The sequence below is a fragment of the Meriones unguiculatus genome, chromosome 14 (assembly GCF_030254825.1).
Source record: "Meriones unguiculatus strain TT.TT164.6M chromosome 14, Bangor_MerUng_6.1, whole genome shotgun sequence".
Lineage (NCBI taxonomy): Eukaryota > Metazoa > Chordata > Mammalia > Rodentia > Muridae > Meriones > Meriones unguiculatus.
In genome coordinates, this window is record NC_083361.1 from 17,157,754 (window position 1) to 17,175,193 (window position 17,440).

At 45.0% G+C, this 17,440-nt stretch overlaps 1 protein-coding gene across 3 annotated transcripts in view; it reads right to left on the bottom strand.

Annotated features, from left to right (window-relative positions):
- The window catches only part of Lcmt1 (leucine carboxyl methyltransferase 1), a 50,180-nt gene that overhangs the window by 17,791 nt on the left and 14,949 nt on the right, over nt 1–17,440 (bottom strand). For all 3 annotated transcript variants that reach the window (XM_021654913.2, XM_060366887.1, XM_060366888.1), the window contains exons 2-5: nt 12,619–12,710; nt 11,567–11,688; nt 5,567–5,643; nt 3,539–3,600 (exon numbers count right to left, since the gene is read on the bottom strand). In XM_021654913.2, the coding sequence (XP_021510588.1) occupies nt 3,539–3,600; nt 5,567–5,643; nt 11,567–11,688; nt 12,619–12,710 (353 nt within the window). The remainder of the gene's footprint in view (nt 1–3,538; nt 3,601–5,566; nt 5,644–11,566; nt 11,689–12,618; nt 12,711–17,440) is intronic.

The following is a 17,440-nucleotide window of genomic DNA, read 5'->3' on the forward strand; positions in this document are numbered from 1 at the left end:
GTCAAAGCTGTTCCAGTCGTTTAAATACACAGGGGCCACTGTCTGACCTCAGGGGAAGCCTCTCCACAGGGAACACAATGGACGTGTGGGGGACATGAGCTCAGAGCAAGTTCCAAAGAAGTTTTATTATTCTGAGAAAGCAGACACTTTTAGCACTGTCCAGAGACCACTGGAACAAGCAGAAAGCCATACATACTGGAGTGCTCCCCAGAGGTGACAGGAAGGACTTGTCCATGTATTGGGTAAGGAAGTGCAAGCCTGAAATCCTAGCACTGGGAGGTAGAGGCAGGAGGATGGAGAGCTGAAGGACAGCCTTGGTTACATAGCAAGTGTGGGTCAGCCTGGGCTTCCTGAAACCCTGTCTTGGGGGCGAGGGGGATTATATGCATTGCTTCTGGTAGTTCTGTAATCCACACTCCTTTAGAGAGCTTGTTGCTAAGAGGATTGACAAAGGAGAAGCTTTGAAAATACAGCTAATAAGGCTTAACAATTAAGAACGAGCTTATACATGCCCCAAGTGAAGAGACAATTATGAAAATCCTCCCTCTATAAGCCTGGCCGTTCTTCAGTTTAAGTAGTGGATCTCAACCAGGGGCAACTTCACCACTCAGGGACACAGAGCAACAAGATATTTGCTTGTCATGACCGAGGGATGTGCTGTAAGCACCCCATGATAGCAGGCCACCCCACAGCAGACCCCAGACGTCAGTAATGAAGACAAAGAGGCCCTGACATAAAGACAGTCACTAAAACTTAAGAGCTACTCTAATGCTCAATAGTAAATTGTTAAAAGTCCTTAAATAACACCCAGTCCCGGGTACTCAGGAGGCTGAGGCAAAAGGACTGCTTGAACCCTGGAATTTGACACCAACTTGGACAACATGGCAAAACTCACCTTAAAACAAACAAAGTTTTAAGTGGTCCTAAACACTCTGTGATGGAGGAGTCATAACACATTGTGGTCTATGCAGCTGACAAACTAAAAACAAAAGCAAAACCTTCTTTGAAGAGAATTTGTAGTACATGGTCACATTTCAACTTAAGCCTCTTTCAGCCTTGTAGCTCTGGGCAAGTAACATCCCACATGACTATCTTTCTTTTAAGTATAAAATGTAGACAACGCTGACGTTAAATGATTATATTTAGTACTGAGATATTAAACTGGTAAGTTTGGGGTTCTCAAATATGTACTGACATAGCCTGAGTGGCATAGCAAATTCACAGGGATGAAGCAAAGCGTTTTGAATTTCTGCAGAAGACAGGTACTTAACCTCAGTCAGGCATACTGCAGCTTCAACAGTACATCTCTTTCAACTCCTCCAGTGTTATCATCCCTCTGGGAAGTTAAGCTCTTGTATGCCGGGAATGAAAAGTAGAAACTGTGAATGTCAATGTGGACACAGGCAGTACCCAGCCTGATTCCAAGATGAAACTGTGAGGTACCCAGGCACACAGGTCTCATTAGTAATAGCAGTTTTTAAAGAATGAAAAAATTAGCTGGGTGTGCTGCTGGTGGTACACGCCTTTGATCCCAGCACTCGGAAGACAGAGGCAGGTAGATTTCTTTGAGTTTGAGGTCAGCCTGGTCTACAAATCAAGTGCCAGGATAGCCAGGGCTGTCACATGGAGAAACCCTGTTTCAAAAAAACAAAACAAAACAACAAAAAGAACGAAATAGTCACACCTAAAGCAGTGGTGCACATCTGGAATCCTAGCACTTAGAAGGCTGAGGGTGAAGGATTAAAACTTTAACCAAATCTTGGTTGTATAGCAAGACTTGTCTAAATGCATGAATGAATAAATAGCGCTTGTCCAACTTATCTGTTGACTTTCAAATGACTAATAAATTGCTATAACATATATACTTAAGATGTTTGAACCCAACTAATTAATAAACTGAAGTGTGGAAGATGTCTTATGGATAGAGTACTGTGGAGTTGCTGAGACCTTGAAGGCACTAATTTTAAAACGATAGAGTCAGCCTGACCTAGCTCAATGCCTAGGAACACACAGGAGGCCTTTGGCAAAGACAAGAGCCCAGCTGAAAAATTCTACCCAAATGAACCCACCTACAGAGACAAGTCACTCTGTGAGCTTAACAGATGGCAGTTGCTCTGGGCACATGGTTCACAGTGGTTTGTTACAGAGCAAAGGGCAACTGATAAAGGCTGTGATCATCTGCCTCCTACATCTACAGTTCAGGAATAGGCATGAGCAAAGTGAAGACCTGAGCAATGTTACATGGTCTATAAATAGCACTCACACACACATGTGTAAGCAGTGACTCAACAGTGTTGGTATGTTCAAGTAAGCATTTCAACAGGCATGCTGCTCGGAGCTGGACTCAACCAATTCAACCTGTTACTTCTTCAGTGAAAGACAACTTTATTATTTTTAAAGATTACAAAATACTCCTTTTAGATAAGAGATTTCCCCAGAACAGTTGAGCTTTTGCTTTTGTTTTGTTTTAAGGTAAAAGCGACTCCATCTCAGGTGGATTTCTTGCCCACGTGCAAGATTAATTTACCCATCTATCCACCCATCTGATAATTCATTAGCACTATGTACAGGGTACTGAACCAATTCTGGAATACAAGACTGACCAAGAAGATGTGGTCTACGCTGGGCATGCTGGCACTGCCTGTGACCCCAGCACTGAGCAGGTACAGGCAAGAGAAACCTAAGTTCTAGGCCAACCCAAGCTACCCAGCAGAGTCCTGAAGAAAAACAAAAGCCAACCGACAATAAACCTGTCCTCATGGGGCTTGTAATCCAATAGGAAAGATGAAAAATGGACACAGCCAAGCACGGTAATGCTATGTGGGGGGAGGGGGGAGTGTACAGTGGGAGTTGGTTCTACTTCATACATTTCCACACTGCTGATCAAAATAATGCAAAGTGCCAGGGTGCTCATGACACATGCTGATGCGACACCAATTAACCAAGATATGGACGGCCGTTACAGGAAGGGGAAAGCACGTGGGGAACAAAGGCCAGCAGCCATGCAGACTTCTGCGGTAACTTTAGCAACACTCCACACACAAGAAACGTGACTGCAGCACTGCAACTGTACACAAAGGGAGGTCTGTTTGGGTGCCCGAAGGCTACTGTGTTGACAGTCGGAGAAGGCCTCTCTCCGAGCATGTTTTCTCATCATTATGGTGTTAAACCCCTTGACCTTCTCTGTCAACTACAGCTGGACACAATGGAAAACTTTGGTAGAGATCTAAAACAAGCAAACAAAAGACAAAACACCACAATCTGGGAGGCTCAGCACTGAGAGAGTGTGTCAGAAACAAGTGTAACTACATAGGAGCCTGGGGGTGTGGCTGAGTGGTAAAGGGCTTGACTGGCATGGAGAGAAGGGGCTAGGTTTGATCCCTAGAACTACCAACAAAGAAAGCTGCTGAGCAGCAATACCAACGGCTGGAGCCAAGCAAGTTGGCACAAGCGATGGACTGCAGTTATGTCGAGAAGGGGCCCGTCTCAAACAAGCAAACTGTTACGGTCCCCACTGTAACGCTCCAAGGCTACTTGCCCATGTGAATAGGGTCCTCTTGTTGCAGCTCCATGATGGGTCTGAACAGAAGTGGCTTGCTTCTAGGAGAAGAAGGGAACGAGGAAAGAGAGTCAATTAGCACCTGAGTGCATTCACTGACGAGACGCAGGCGTCCGTCACAAACTGTGTGTACCTACTGAGGACCCCTTATCCAAAATTCTTGGGACCACAGGCTATACAGATTTGGGGTATCTGAGAGTCTGCAGTATTTGCATAGACTTTACCGTACACTTCCCCAACTGGACATGACATGGAAAATGTTTGATTGTAGAGCATTTTTATTTCACATTATGGAAGAGGGAACTTTGGTGAATTGCTAATGTGTAGAACAAGGGCCACTTCAGAACTCTTTCAGTCTACGTACATCTGGCCTTATGTACACAGCGGCAGTTCAGTCCACACAGGCTTCAGGTTAGGACTGCTCTGTGTTTGGTATTCAAATCACACTGATCACACAGTAATTCAATTTAAAAATAGCTAAAATTAGACTAACACAAATTTTTTAAATGTTCTAGGATTTCCCAGCCACCTCCAGCTTCTTGCTTATTCTCAAGCAAAATTGTACCTTATGATCCTGGCTGTTCTTTGTCATATGCGTACAAAGAAAAATCTCTTAAAGTCTGGGAACATTCATATGTAACTCCTGTGACCCAGCAAATGAAAAAAGTCAGAAATCTGAGAACCACATGGCTACTTGAATGTAAAACCTGTTTTTCTTTCCAGGAAACCATCTTGAGCTTTACCTAGGGTCCGATCACTCCCACTTCACCCAGAGTACTAGTGAGTTCAGCAGAACCACACAGTTCCGAGGCAGCATTCATCACCTTAAAAGCCTATTTAATATGACGTGCTTAATATTTAGAAAAACTGCAACACTCACAGTACAGACCACAGAAAAGCCTGACCAATGCTCCCAATGCATAGGGATACGATAGGTATAAAAATAAGCAAAGTTTTAATGTCTGGAACTTAAAAAAATAGGCTTTTATTTACATAACTACTTACAGTGGGGCTGGGGTGAACAACAGCAAAAACTATGAAGTCCTGACAGAGGGTTTTCATGTCAGGGTTTAGATCTTAGTTCTGCCCATGCTAGCCAGGTGACCTTGAGGAAGACAATGCTCAGCACAGAAGATTCTTTATCTCCAAAGAGGATTCTGAGCACTCAGTTTCCAAGTCTACTCGAGGAGTGAGCTGTCCAAAAAGCACTCAAGATAGCAACAGGCAAAGAAAAGTGCATCATCTAGAGTTCTGCAAGCTCTGCAGAAGAGCCCACACAGCATTCACATATTCAAATCCAGAAAGAAATTATTACATGATTCGGGGCCAGGTTTTAGTCTATACCCCAGGATAAATCAGTAATCAAAATACACAAGAATTGGGGCTGGAGTGATGGCTCAGAGGTTAAGGGCACTGTCTGCTCTTCCAGGGGTCCTAAGTTCAATTCCCAATAACCACATGGTGACTCACAACCATCCATAATGAGATCTGATACCCTGTTCTGATGTGAAGGCACATATATAGATATTGTATACATAATAAATAAATACTTAAAAAAAACACAAGAATTTTCAGAGTATTCAACTCTACTCTGCATAGGCCAATTTTCAGTATTCAGAGAAGTTTCATTACAGAGTAAGGAGGGTCACACAGAAGGTACAGTGAGCTGGACGGTGGTGTACTCTTGTAATCCCAGCACTCAGGGAGGCACAGGCAGGTGGATCTCTGTGAGTTCAAGGCCAGCCTGGTCTACCAAGTTAGTCTAGGACAGCCATGGCTACACAAAGAACCCTGTATTGAAAAAAACAAAAAATAAAATAAAATAAAAATAAAAAAGAAGATACGCTGAATGTTGAAGCCTGCACAGCATGCTGGACTGATGGTGCCAGAGTAAGAGGGGAGACTAAAAAGCACCACTCTCCATTGAAGTCTTGCAAATTCAACCCGATACACCAAGAGTTGAGTCTCACCAACTGGCATCCTGTCCCCCAGCAAAGCCACACTTACTTGATGGTGTGCAGCTTTCTCGTGACTATCATTGGAAAGTCGACTTCAAAATATTTACTTGGGAGAAGACCTTCATCCTGGAGAAAACCACACAGAATCATTCCTTAACTCACATAGTCGCTGAGTGCAGCAATCACCTGCCTAACCAAAATGGGGTGCTTTGGGATTAGGTCAGGAGACTCATGTGGTCAGAAGCATACTATTTATTTTTATTCGTATGTATGAATGTTTGTTGAGCCTGTGTGTATGACTGTGTAGCATGTGTGTGCCTACTGCCCTCGAGGGTCAATAAGCCCCGTGGAATTAAAGATGGTTGTGAAGTGCCATGTGGGTGCTGAGAATTGAACCTGGGTCCTCTGCAAGAACATGTGCTCTTAATTGGTAAGCCATCTCTTCAGCCCCAGGAGGCATTTTTCAAATCACTAAGGTCCTCAGTAGCAATGTGTCTGAGAGGAGCAAGAGTGAACACAGAAGCTGGGAAACAGCTTGGTTAGTGAAGCGCTCATTTTACAAGTGTGAGAGCCTGAGCTTAACCCCTAAAGCTCATGTCAGAATGCAAAGCATGGTGCTGTGAGTTTGTAATCCCAATGCTGAGAAGGCAGAGACAGGAGAGCCCCAGGGGCTCTTTGGCCAGTTAAGTCTAGCCTAATTACTGAGCTCTAAGCCAATGAGAAGCCCTGTCTCAAAGGAGGTGGGTGGTGTTCCTAAGGATGACACCCAAGGTTGTCCTTTGGCCTTCATATGTGTTTGTATACACATGCACACACACTTATACACAAACACATACATGCACTCTACCACAAACACACACACTTATACATGCATTAAAAGAGAACAGACCCAAGAAAAACTAAGGTCTCTGTGTATGTCCAGGTAAGGTCTATAGAGCTTGAGGGTGTAGTGGGGGAGAAGGAGTGAGTTGTCAAAACACAGTGCACACAGTGTTCTTCTAAAAGCACCTGAAACAGAGACCATCAGGAAGTCAATGCAGAATATGCACTGACTAGCATTTTAGGGATTTCATTTAGAACGAAACAGCTAGCTGGGCGGTGGTGGTGCACCCCCAGTTCTTGGGGGTGGGGACAGAGGTAGATCTCTGTGAGTTCAAGGCCAGGCAGGTCTACGGAGCTAATTCCGAGACAGTCAAGGCTACACAAAGAAACCCTGTCAAAAAAAAATGGCTAGATAGATAAGACAGACAGACTAAAACTATTATGAGGAAGCAGCATCACATGCACAAATTGGGATCATTTTCTTGCTTAAACAAACCCTGGTGAAGAGTAGGGTTTGAAACCTACTCCACCATTTATCTGAAGGGACTGAGAGATCATCACTTAAAAAATGAAAACAAGCCAGCTGTGGTGGTGCACGCCTGTGATCCCAGCACTCGGGGAGGCAGAGGCAGAGGCAGGTGATCTCTGTGAGTTTGAGGCCAAACTTGGTCTACAAAGCGAGTCCAGGATATCCAAGTCTACACAGAGAAACCCTGTCTTGAAAAACAAAAACAAAAAAAATGAATATAAGACCTGGAGAGAGGACTCAGTGGTCTGTTCTTCCAGAGGACTCAGGTTTGATTCCCAGCACATACTAGGTAGTTCACAAACACCTTTAACTTCAGTTCCAGAGGATCTAATGCCCTCTTTTGGCCCCTGAGGTTATTTGGGCACATACATGGTACAGACACACATGTGAGCCAAACACCCACACACATACAATCAAAACGTGTTTTTTAAGTGAAGACAATGCTAACACTCAGCTGGAAGGATTAATGAGTTAATCCACTAAGGGCACCATGAGAAGGGCCTGGCTATAGTAAACTCCATGTCTGTGCCTTTATTACTTATAAACACAGGTAGAGAAGCTCAGGATCCAACAGCAATTTCTCACTGTGAACTACAGTAAAACAACTGTGGGAAACACACAGAGAAACATATGCACATGCACATACACACACGTGTGCACACCACACAGCTCCACTCTGCTTCTCTACTACGCTTCTCCAGGCACAGTGAGTGGTGACGCCCCACCAAACAACTGCCTCTTCTCTGTCCTCATGGTGCTCCCCTCACTCACTCAACCCTGCTGACTGCTCCCAAATCTGCCTGTTCCTCCTCAGCTCTGTCACCTTTTACCCTGAAGACATCGCGCCTTCCTGGTCCTTCTGCTGCATACGGTGTTACCTCCCGCAGCTCGTCCGGCTGACATTCAGTAGGAAGCAAGGCCCAGCCCTTCTCCACAGTGCTCACACCACCCCCTGCCATCCGCACGCCTATGCCACAAACAGACCTCTCTGCATACTTTAAAGGAAGTGCAAGAGACCACTGACATCCCGAATCTGGTGACAGCTTCACTGGGGCCAGATGCAACAAGGGAAAGGAGAATCTTTCTGCCTTGAGCAGCCACAAACAGGAGAACCAATCATGGAGACCATTACAAGAGATAAAGAGCAATGTGGAGGTGTAGACTAATCGGAGGGACCAGACACAGCAAGGACAACCCAGTGGGACAGACCCACCACAACTGCATGCTGACAGGAAAGTAATCCCTGAAGTCTCCCAACATGGAGATGGCTCCTCTGCTGAATCCCAAGCCTGGGGCTTCCTTTACAAGGGAGGGAGGAAGGACAGCATCCTGACACCCTGGGCTCAGGAACCTTGGCTGTCCACACTTCACGGTTTGTGCTCTGCAAAGCTGGGCTGTGTAGAAGGAACCTGAAGACACCTGAAGGATGTGTGTTCAGGGGACACGGAAGCACTTTTCTAGGAAACCCTAAAGGCTGTTCATGATGTGAGGCTGCTAGGGATGTAAGAACTGTACTTGAAGCCAGAGATGGAGCTCAGCAGTAGAGCACCTGCCTAACACAAAAACAGAACAAACTGCTTTACTCAAGGGACACAAGTTACAGGTCATCTGCACCTCCAACAGACAACAATGAGAGCAAACACTTAATGCCAACACTGTCCTTCCTCCCCCACAGGGTGGGGTGTTCTCTTTCTAGCTTCCTTCCCAGCGGAGGGGAAACAACTGTGGCAAGCCATGCTTCAATCTCAATTTCCGATTCTCTGGGCCATCAACACTGGAATCCTGAAGAGCTCCCAGTTAATGAGCTGGTACAGAAGGCCCCGAGTCTGTGTCAGGCTTGCACAGGGCAGCCCGGAAGAGCATCACTAAGGTGCAGAGGGAAGCCAACATAGCTGACCACTTCACACACTACCAAAGTCAATGCTGCTTCCTTCCACAGGACTTAAAAGACATCAAGAAGCTGAGGTGACTTAAAGGGCTTCACCTTTCATCCCTTATTCCTTCTGAGACAGTCCCAGCTATCCTGTCTCCAGGAAACCCCAGCTGTACAAAGGGTCTTGGGCCCCTGAGATCACAAAGGAGCAGAAAGCCCATGCTAATAGCTTCCTCTCTGCAGATACAGCCTTTTTAGCTGGAAGGCATGTGACACAGTAAGAGCAGGATAGGCTTTTCCTATGCTTTAACAGAAAGACACATCTCCAAAGTACAGAATTATAATTTTTCTTTAAAGAGCCAGAAAACAGTTTAACCTTCACAGGCCAGATGGTCTCTGTTATAACCGGTTAACTATGTTGTTATCCTAGCATATGGCTGCTAAATATAGACAATATACAAACAAATGAAAGTGTCAGTGTTCCAATAAAACTTTATTTAAAAAAACAGGTGGTGGGCCAGATTTAGGCTATAGCTTATAGCTGGCAAACATGGAGCTAGAGAGACAGCTTCGAGATTAAGACCACTGACTCCTCTTCCAGACGACCATTGGTTTAACTTCTAGCACCCACAGGGCAGCTCACAACCATCTGTAACTCCAGTTGCAGGGGATTTGACGCTGTCTTCTGGGTTGTGCACAAACATGTATGTAAAGCAAAACACGCACACACAAAAATTATTTTTGAAAAATAAAAAGACAAACAAGGAAAATATCTACAATACCCTTAAAAAGGAACTTTGGATTTAAGAAAAAAGTGCTTCATTGGGCACAGTGGTATGCACCTATAATCCCATCACTTGGGGAGGCAGAGGCAGGAGGCTTTCTGTGATTTCAAGGCCAGCCTTGGTCTACAGTGTGAGTTGCAGGGCAGCCAGGGCAAAACAGAACCTCTGTCTCAAAAAATAAATAGATAGATAGATAGGTAAATAAATAAATAAGTAAGAGAAAAGTGCTTCAGACCAACACGATGATCAATAAAAATATGAAATTTTCATAAAGGACTTTTTCTGGCATTTTCCTTACTACTTGACAGGCAATTTTTCTTCTTCGAAGAGGTAAACTTTGTTCAAAAATAAAAATCCCAGATTTAATAATTACCAAGTAATCTACAGGAAGAAGGAAGAAAGTAATTCATGTAATAAAAGGATCTTGGGCCCTGTGGAGGGAATTCTCAACAGCAACACCCTTACAGAGTCAAGTCCCTTACACCAACCATGCGACACTCTATCACAAAGACAAAAGAGGCCTACCAAAAAGTTGTCAACAAAAAGGCCTCCCTGAACAACCACAGCACTGTGTGTAAACAAGGCTTGGGTTCACTGCAATGTGTGTCCTAATTCTAAAGCCACTGGCTGTTGGATGTTGGCAGACACTCTGTCCCGACCCTCTTCCTCATCTGTGAAACCCTTCACAGAGCTCTCACACTAATGCTCTGTCACAGAAATGTTCTCATGGACGCCAGTTATCTTATCCCAGAGAAGAATGCAGAAGCAAACAGGAACACCACGATCACACTGAGGGCACTGGTTTCTCACATAAAACAAAAGCTGGGAGCTTTGCTGACCAAAGTCCTTATCAGGTGAGCTGATTAGGGACCAAAGATCTCAGCAGGTCGGGTTATGTACATACATTCTTACTTATCTCATTTTACACTTACAAGCAATCTGGGGAAATGTACATATATATTGCTACACATGACTGGCTTCACAGAGAAGTCAGGAAATCTGCGCAAATCTACAAAAAGAGCATGGAACACAGAGGACACGTAACAGTAAAAACCATGCTGAGCAGTGAAGGCAGAACACTGGCAGAATCATGTTTTCTGCCATGAGTACCATTAGACCGGCCTCTCTACCCCAACAGGGTAGCCAGAGACCTAATCAGAACGACCACAACAGGCTTTACAGCTTAAGATTGAGATCTCTGACTCTTACCCAACGACAACATGTGGTCAACAGATCTTAGTCACTATCAAAATTACAAATTCATAGATTTGTTCTCAGTGATTCTAGCGGAATTTCTCCCTTCCCAATGTATACCAACACATACAGAAGAAAATACATGAATTTTTAGTATAATAAAATTTAAAATAACAATCAGATGGACTAAGCGATGCCTCAGAGGGTAAGAGCACTGGCTGCTCTTCCAAAGGTCCTGAGTTCAATTCCCAGCCACCTCATGGTGGCTCCCAACCATCTATAATGTGGCCTGTAGGCATACATGCAGGCAGTACACTGTATACATAATAAATAAATCTTTCTAAAAAGATAACGATCAGAAACAATCTAACTTATTCGGCCCTGGTGAAACAAAACAAAGGGCTGAAAGTCACAGAGGCAAATGCGGGAGGTACCTGGGCAGGTGAAGTGGGGTGAGAAAGCAGACCACTGAATTATTTTTAATACATCTTTTAGATTTATATACCATGATATGTGCAAGTGTGTGCATGGTCACTATGCACGTGGAGTCGGAGGACCACCTCGAGTGTCACTGGTGTCAGGTGGGTTCTCCTTTTTGTTTGAAACAGGATTTCTCATTGGCTTAGAAGCTACCTGCCCCAAGAATGTCCAGGGACTCACCTGTCTCTGCCCCAAGCTCAACAGTGCAGGGACCACAAGTGCAAACTACTAGGCCAGCTTTTTATATGGCTCCCGGGGGCCGGACTCAGGCCTCTGCTTTCTCCGCTGAGACAGCCTCCTCTCTAAATATATCTCGTTTAAGTCATCTTCAACAGATTAATCTGGAGTAGGAGACCCTTTAATTACCTTTAACTTCCAGAAGGTGGTGTCCATCCCAGCCCCAAGGTTGAGAATCTGACAATGACACTGTGTCTTCTGGAGAAAAGCTTTCATAAGCTGACTGACACCGTGAACTCGAGCGAAATACCCTTAAAGACAGTTCCAGAGAAACAGGCTATCAGTCCCTCTGGGACAACACACATTACCCCACAAAGCCATCAGAGAACCAGGCTCCTGGCTCTGCAACCCTCACATGCCAATGTGCCTCAAGCCCATGGGGGAGAGTGGCAATTAAACTAGCATGGTCTTACCTCAGAGCCCAGTGTTCAGACCTCTCTGCGCTGCTCTGCAAGGGCCCACCTCAAGGGGCCGAAATTTCCCCCACACTGCCCACAGATGAATTAAGATAATAACATGATCACTTTTCACTGGGGCAAAAAGTAAACCCAGTCTCTGTCTTGAAGAAATTACCTAAAAGCCTAACAGTTGTTGCTAAACACTGTAAAAAAGGCATAAGGGTTTAGCCTCATACAGACAGCTCACAGCAAAACATACACGATCTTTTTTGGTGTTTGTTTTGCTGTTCTGGGTTTTTTATTTATTTGTTTGTTTTCTGTTTGAAAAGGCTCTTACTGTGTAGCCCAGACAGCTTTACATTCACAATTTTCCCCCCTCAACCTTCAGAGTACTGAAAATACAGGCATGCCCCACCACACCTGACTTATAAAGAGGTTAACTGTGTGTGTGCGCACACATGTGAGTGTGCACGCGTGTGCATGTACGTATATTTCAGTGCTAGGAACTGAACCCCTAAACTACTTGTGCATGCTAAGTAAGCACTCTATGAGTGAGCCACAACTGCTCATTCAACAGGAAAATTAGATGACAAAATTTCAGTAACACCATTTTTTATAATCAGACCGAGACTAAAAACTTTTATAGCATGTCATGTTAGTGAGGACACTGGGAACTAAGGCCTTCCCTGTTCTTTGGTACACCCTGGAAGGTGCTCTAAGAATGAATCTGTAAGACTCAGGGCTCGTGGTGCTGAGACAGTGGGGAGACAGATGGCCACTTACCTCGGCTAATCTCAGGGGCCTTCCTCTCTTTAGACTGCCTCACGAGATGCTCAATGTATGGATCGTTCCAGTAGCCAATGCTCACCGCAAACCTGGAAAGGTTGAAAGCATTGGCAGTGAGCACAGATTTTTTTATCCCTAGGGTCAAGTTCCTAAGAACCAGGCAGAGGATCCAGAAGGAAATCGTTGCCTTCAGAAGGCCGATACATGCACAAGGACTGCCTCACAACCCCGTTAAAAAGGCCCACCTAGCGTCTTCACACTCGCATGACATCAGCTATGTTTCCCACCTCAATCATGTCTCATCTCTCTTCTTCGTATTGCTAACTTCTTTCCAGGAACCTTAAACAAAAGTAACCTCATCTCACCCTTCACAGGGAATTGAAATCATCTGTTCACTAGGTAAACACTTGGGCCACTTACGTCAGGATTTTATCAACTCCAAGTTTCCTAACTGCTAGCCTGAGTCTTCACACCTCCAACCCCATGTTCCTTAATGACTAAGCCAAGACGTAAGGGTGTGTGCAGTGCATCTCCAAGAAAGGCAGACACTGCATCTTCTCTTTGTATCTACCAACAAGACTTCTTTCTCTAATTTGTTTTTAGTTTTGCGACAAGGTCTCAATCCTGGCCGGCTTCAGCCCGTGCATCCTTCCTGCCTCACCCTCCCAAGGGCTGGGGTTACAGCTGTGTGCTACCACACCAGGTAACACGTGTTCTGTACAGGCTTGTCTCTCACTGGTGTTTGCACGTGTACGGACAGGAGGAGGTATTTAGTACAGCATGAAAACCTCACTAATGGCCAGGCCTTGCTGCATAGTCTACCCAGTCCACAGCAAGCAGCACACTTAGAGTTGGACTACAGTGAGTTAGTCTCTAAACAGTGCACAAAGCTCAGCAGTAGACCAAGTCAGGGTGGTGCACACCCTGGAGACAAAGGCAAGTGGATCTCTGAGGGTTTGAGGCCAGCATGATCTGTGCAGTGAGATCCAGGCCAGCCGGGGCTACGTGGTGAAATCCTGTCTCGGAAAGTAAAAACGTAAAACAGAACAAAACAGCTCAGTGGAACCATTCTTGCAGAGGGCACTACATTCAATCCCAGCACCACACAGTAAGTAAAAACAAAAAATTAAACAGTACGGTTTTCGATGATAGGTGACTGACTCGTCACTATCATATTCATTTTGACAGTGTGCAAATCTTCAGCTTTTTAATGTGAAAAAGAGAATAAAATGGAAAATTCCACCGTGTGTCACACACAGGAAGGGTGAAGACTTTCCCAGAAGTTTTGAAGTGTGTGTGGAGTTGTAGTGCGCCACCTTCTCACTGTGGGTGATTAGCTGACAGTTTTCAGGGGAGTCTTACAGTGCCATCTAGTGGCAAATGGCACGTATTCAGTTGAAGAATGGTTCTTTAGTCCTTACCAAGGGAGGGGGAAGGGAATGTTCTCAACTGAGTTGTTAGTTAGATCAGGACCAGACACAACAGCCAAAGCACACTAGGGTTTTTTCAACACACAGTAGGTGAGGAAGGAAAAGAAGGCTGCTGGAAGGATGGAAGAAAGGAAGGAAGGGACAGAGGGAGGGAGGAAGAAGAAGGAAGGAGAACATCAAATTCTGGGATTTACAGATCATCCATTTGAGATTGACTAAACAAATTGGTATACTTACACGAAGAGATGCTAACTGGTCTCCAGCTGCATGAATCCACAGTAGGCGGGGGGTGGGGGGTGGGGGGGCAGTGCCATTTTACTCTCTGAGGTTTCTTTCAAGCCCTGACTCTCACTATTGAGTTTGAATATCAGGCCTTTCGTCAGTCTTGGATCAGAAGGCATCAAAACGTAGTTTCAAACAGCAATTCAGGTCTATGTCCAATGGCCTTTAACTAGTAGGTTGACAAAGGCACTTGGGGGCTACAGATGCGACTGCCCAGCCATGCCAACAACTGTCCCCTGCGCCTGACCGCACAGTTGGTGGCAAGCCTTACTGACAGAGACCATGACACACAGATGATAAATGGTATCTGACTCCAAAGGAGGAAAGTGCAGAGACCTGCATGTCACAGAATCCAATGGCTGCCCTTCCCAAAAGAGACACTTAAACCTGGCTGTCAAACGATCCTAAAAGGCAACGATTAAACCAGGAGAAATACCAGAAGCCAGAAATACCAGAAATTACAAAGCATTTACATCCTTACAAAATAAAGAACTCTTAGAAATTAGGGAGAAAACTTCCCCAAATTCTCACAAGAAGAAAAAAATGGATGAAAAGACATATTTGGAGATAATTCACAAAAGAAATACAACTAATTAACAGACATAAAAAACTCAGCCTTAACAATAATTCGTAAAGGCAAAATAAAAGCTCAAATAGAGTGCTATTTCTTCTTTCAAACTGGCAACATAACTATTTCTGAGCAGATCTTGGGTTTGGAGAGGGGAGCGGGTGCTCACGCACTACTGCCAGGCAGTGGCCAGGCACATCTGTGCCGCAAGGTGATGCGTCAACAGGGATATAAGCATGGGATACATGCATGCACGATGCGCCAACAACCCCACTTCAGGATTTCATCCTCGGAAAATAACCAGTGGGCACCAAGAGTTTTCCATAAGAGCGTTGAGTGTGAAAATTCCCTGTGCAGGATTGTCCCGATTTTGTTAGGAACTAACCCACAGGTACCCAAGACTATCCGGTAGATACAAATGCTTGCGGCAGCCATTAACTCCATACCCATTAACTCTGCTTGCCAGTTCCACTGTGCTCCCCCATGCACAAAACCCCAGAACACTTCTTCTCTGCAGACCCCCAACTTCCCGTTCAAAGCTGAAATCCAAAGATACAGAGATCTCAGATTTGGAAAGACACAACACTGACCCTGTCTGTATTTAATCCACTCCTGCTTTAACTTCCAAACACTCGGGCATGGCCTGCCCAAGGTGGTGGGTCTTAAATCACTCCATTTTTGTTTTGGTCTGTTCTGTTTTGTTTTCTACCTGACAGGCTTCCTTGTATTTTCTTCTAACATGCTCTATAATAAACACCTACCGATTAAGTTGTAAAATGTCTGTGTCCCTCCTAAAACTACCTCACATTGTTTCTATGGGAAACATCAGTCCAATCCAACATTCAGGAAATGTTTACTGACCATATCCGGTTTACTTGCATGTCAACTACAACAATGGGTCCTTTATCTGAGGGGTCAAAATCACTGCTAACAGGTTCTAAACCGCTCCTGCTCTTCCAGCCTGAGAGGCATGGCTGGTGCCTCAAGTACTGCTTGGACCCTCCCCAATGCTTACCATAGGCCAGGCAGTGCTGCAAATGCTGACACTCTCCTTGCTCCTTTACAGGCAGCGAGCAAGGTGCCCATCACAAGCTGTGGGACTTCGTGGAAGATAGAGAACTCTGTGTGTGTGTGTGTGTGTGTGTGTGTGTGTGTGTGTGTATCTAGATATATACACAACACACATATTGTTGATTGCAAAGAACGTTCTTGGTACCGAACTTGAATCCTGGGAGTGAACCGCATCCTGCCTGTGGTCTGGGGTGGGGGGGGCTTTCAACTGCCTCCAATTGTAATTTTATTGCTGTTCTCTCCCTTCTTTTGATTTCACTTTTACTTTCCATTTCTTTTTGCCTTATAAATGGGAAGCAGAAGCAGCACCTTCAGGATCATAGGCGGTACCTAACTAAGCATTTACTGGTATCTGAGTGCACCTGCCCGACCTGACTGGTTGAAGTATCCAAGAAACTACACACCTCAGAAGACCCACCCCAAATGTGGGAGGTGCCATGGCACTGGCTGGAGGCCTGGATGGAATTAAAAGAGGAAAAGGAAAAACTAAGTGAGCACTGGCGTTCCCCTCTCTGCTTCTGGTCTTCATGGCAGAACATTTCTCCTCCACTGCAGGCTCCTGCCACCATGACGGTTCTGCTCAGGCTCCTGGGGCAAAGAAACCATGGACTGACAGGGAGGGAGGGAGGGAGGGAGCGCTTTCCTCTCGAGTTGTCTAAACTAGAAAATGTGGTCATGGCAGTGGAAAAGGAGCCCATGCTGTATTGAACACAGTCACTGAACACTGAGAAACAGCACCAACATCCACAGCAGGGACAATGACAAGAGTTCCAGCAGATGGGTCCCTTGGAATGATGTCTCCACCTCAGCAGACCATTAGTCGGTATGTCATACAATGCTAAGATGCTGTGATGGTCAATCTCCGCTGTCAGCGTGATGGGACTGCCACAGAAACAAATCTTGGGCACATCTGTAAGAGAGTTCCTAGACTGAGATATGCGGGCAGCTCCATTCCATGGGCCAGAGTTTAAAACTGAATCAAAGGGAGTGGACTGGGCACCAGTGGTCATCTTTCTGCTGCCTGCCTGGCTGTTGTACTGACTGACTCACCTATTTCTATGCCACTGTTCGGTGCAGCTGCACAGTAAACTTTATAATTAAAGTCAGCGGTAAACACCAAGCAGTGCAAGTTCTCCAATTCTGATCTTTTCAAAACACTTTGGATCTCTTTTCCAGATCTCTTATATTTCCATACGTATTTTAGAATGAACCTGCTATTTCTTCAAAAAAGAAACGGACAGGATTTTGATTGGAATACAATGACTCTATACATTAACCTGAATAGAAAAAACAAACAAACAAACAAACAATTTTTTGTTTGTTTGTTTTATCTTGTTTCTGAGGCAAAGTCCCAGGTTGACCCTAAACTCACTATGTAGCTGAAAATGGTCTTAAATTCCTGATCTTTCTGCCTCGGCTTCACACATGCTATGATTATAGCTGTGCACAACCCCACACTTGGCAGAAA